General features: G+C 41.9%; 1 protein-coding gene across 1 annotated transcript; it reads right to left on the bottom strand.

Annotated features, from left to right (window-relative positions):
- Positions 1 to 1,782: 1,782 nt before the first annotated feature.
- LOC110475655 (gap junction beta-2 protein) lies at positions 1,783 to 2,460 on the bottom strand. The gene has a single exon (XM_021539940.2). It carries the CDS (start codon positions 2,458 to 2,460, stop codon positions 1,783 to 1,785), a length of 678 nt encoding a protein of 225 aa, XP_021395615.1.
- Between the last annotated feature and the right edge of the window lie 850 nt (positions 2,461 to 3,310).

The raw sequence follows: 3,310 nt of genomic DNA, 5'->3' as shown, positions 1-3,310 counted from the left end.
CAAACCTGGTATGTGCCAAACTGTGTTCTTCGGAGTTGAATTAAGGATGTTTTCAGAGTCCAAATTTCCAGTCCAGTTCATTACAAATGACCTTTATCTTTTTCTCATGGTCTAAGGATGGTGTTTTTAAGTTTTTCTTGCTTTCCTCAGAGATGACAGATTTCCATCTGCAGTCAAGCTGTAACACTCTAGTGCACAAGCAAGGTAAACCTATTTATGCTCCACTTTCAGCGCACAATGAAGGTTCATGGGTCTTAACTAATGCAACTTTGTTCACTCCAGAGGTGACAAATTTAAATGTACAGTAAAAGATAAACACAAATAGAGAAGTTGAGCTAGTGCTCATTCATTTTGGGGAAAAGCCAATTATTGAAGAAAGCTAAGGAGGGGAAACAGCCAGCTTTCTGAATTGGGTTCAATGGACAGGTACTTGGGAATATAAACTGTGCTACCCTGAATGCCATATCCTGCCTATTACAGGCATAAAACACCTTCAGAGACTACTTTGAGACAAGACCAGACTGATCCATATAGCACTTCAAATTAATAATAAAAAATTTACAGCACAGCACTGTGAACTTTAAAAGAAATATCAAGTTCCTCCTCATTTCTGATTGGGTCCCTTTGCTGTTTTAGCTCTCCAAGCTGTCTGTAATTCTTGCTAGGCCAACTTTAAGAAAAGGAATGGTGATTTAATCTCACTATGTGGAATGTCAGACTGGGAGTGGTTTGCTCAACTCATGTGAAGGGCACCTCAGATAGGGAGAAGGTTTTATGACGAAAAGCCGTGCAGGCTAGATAGAAAAAAAGGAGCAAGCAAAGCAGCACTGGCTATCATGATGTAAGTTGAAGTACTTATTTTGGATAACCAGCAGAACAAAAAAAAGCAGATTTTTCTTGTTTTTTATTGGAAAATGTAAAAAAATATTTTAAGAGTATACAGCTGAATGAGGCAGTCAAGTGGTAAAACATCTCTTCATCAGATAAAGTCTACTGTACCAAAATTCTTCACAATGCATTGGAAGAGAAGGAGGAGGACAGTTGAACTGCCTCCATCCGCCCAGAGGTGACAATCCTTTTTCATCCGATCAAGAGAATGAAAAATGAACTTCATTCCTCCCACTGCTGTAGTGTCTGTGGCTATGGGGAGGCAGCACTGACCTAATGGAAATGCTTCTCAGTGCAGGCAAGGAGATGAGAAGAAAAAAACATGCTGGTGCTCAGCAAGGCTGACAGCATGCACTGCCAGAGTATCTGTGCTCCTACACAATTTTCTTGCTCTCCAGATTACTTAGAGAGGACACCTAGTATAAACACAATCACCTCCCAAGTCTTCTTCCTTTTCAAAAGCTGTGATGTACCCCAAAAAATCCTTTACCCACTTTTCACCAAAAAACTTTGATACTGTTCTGCCTCTGAGCCAACACAGTGTGTTTGTGATTCCTGGATCTCATCTGGGCACTAGAGCCTTCTCTGGTCCTTTCCACTCCCAGTGTCTGAAGAGTTAACTGTCCCAACAATAGGATCCCAGCAGTAGGCATACTTGGAGAAGCTGGTGCCAGAAGGCTGCTCTCTAACTGTGGATGCAGGAATACTGAATTATCTTATGATCTTTAAAACCTACCTCAGCATCAGCTTCCCAGGAAGGCTATGAGTTTTAAAACACAAAAGAACATTCATTTTTTATCCTTTTCCTTGAGTATGAAAATATTGTTTATTGTTTTCTTATACCTAAGAAAGTTGAAGGGAATTGGGGAGCCAGTAAATCCTGAAACTGGGGACTTATTTCAGAACCGTTGTTTTCCCAGATTCTTTCATGCAAATTTTTATCACTAGGTAACACAACTCAGCCAGATTCAACATCATGCAGATCCCAGATACAGCAAGCATGAAAATAGTAAATGTGGTTTTCTCAGTGGGCCGAGACACAAAACAATCCACAGTGTTGGGGCAGGGCCAAGCGTCGCACTTCACCAGGCGGGGCATCTGGTAGCCATCGTACATGTAATAGAACACGTACATGAAGATGGCTTCAAAGATGATCCTGAAGAAGATGCTGCTGGTGTATGTCCACCACAGGGGGCCCCGAATGTGAATCTTTTTATTTTTTAGCTCTTCAATATCAATTTTCTCACCATTTCTGAACCGCCTTTTCTTCTCATGTCTGGTGTAAGCCACATGCATGGCCACCAGCAGTGCAGGTGTGGAGACAAAGATCAGCTGCAGGGCCCAGAGTCTGATGTGAGAGATGGGGAAAAAGTGATCATAGCAAACATTTCTGCAACCAGGCTGAAGCGTGTTGCAGACAAAATCTTGTTGTTCATCTCCCCAGACTCTCTCTGCAGCCACAACCAGGATCATGATACGGAAAATGAAGAGGACTGTGAGCCATATCTTCCCAATACTGGTGGAGTGCTTATTTACACCTCCCAAAACACCCTGCAGAGTTCCCCAGTCCATCTTCTTTTCTGTGTCCTTTTACCTGCAGGATGACAAAATACACAGAACAGTTACTTTTCAAACTGAAAAATCGTCTCTAAACCTGTGAAAAAGGGAACTTCCTAACAGTCTCTCCAGAGCCATCGGCAAGTGTAAGTCACTTTTTATTTATGTTACCTATATGTTTATGGATTAAAACAACTTATTAAACTCTCCCTTTCCATCAGTTTATGATGGGACAAGCATACCTCAGTGTATTACTCAAGAAGGCTTTGGGCAGGAAATAAGTACATATTAATACAGTTCCTCTGTACATCCTCTATGTGCTCCTTCCCTTTTGGTGGACTCTAGTCAGCATTTTGCCATACAGTGTACTTTCCCAAGCAATAGAAATTATTATCACTGCACAAGTTAAGCCACTTCTAGACAAACTAGAGTCTTCTCTAGCATTTTTATAGAATTTCTTTACCAACACCATAGCCCTAGAAGGCCGAGGTGATTTCTTTGTCCTAGATGTAAATACTACCTGTCCTTTTTCAGCAGAAGTCCTTGCTGCACAGAGACACCTCCAGCAGGCCTCCCGGCTTTCTGTTGCAGCTCAGACAAGGCCCTTAATCTCAAAAGTACCACGTTTGAATTTGCTAACAGTGGTGAGAAGCCTCAAGACAGCTCTGTGAGGGCTGCATGCTTATATAGCACAAACCAACAAGCAAAGGCAGAGAGAGCAGAGCCTGCCCTTCCACATTCATTGCTATGTCATCCAAAAAAGGAGGCAGAGTTACAGGGTTGAGAAGAAAAAGCCCTCAGCTGAAGAGTTTATGTTGGTTTTCCAGATGCTATCACACTCCAGCAGAATACAGAAAGTCAAACA

This window comes from Lonchura striata, chromosome 2 (genome assembly GCF_046129695.1).
Source record: "Lonchura striata isolate bLonStr1 chromosome 2, bLonStr1.mat, whole genome shotgun sequence".
Taxonomy (NCBI): Eukaryota; Metazoa; Chordata; class Aves; order Passeriformes; family Estrildidae; genus Lonchura; species Lonchura striata.
This window is presented reverse-complemented; position numbering and strand designations above follow the sequence as displayed.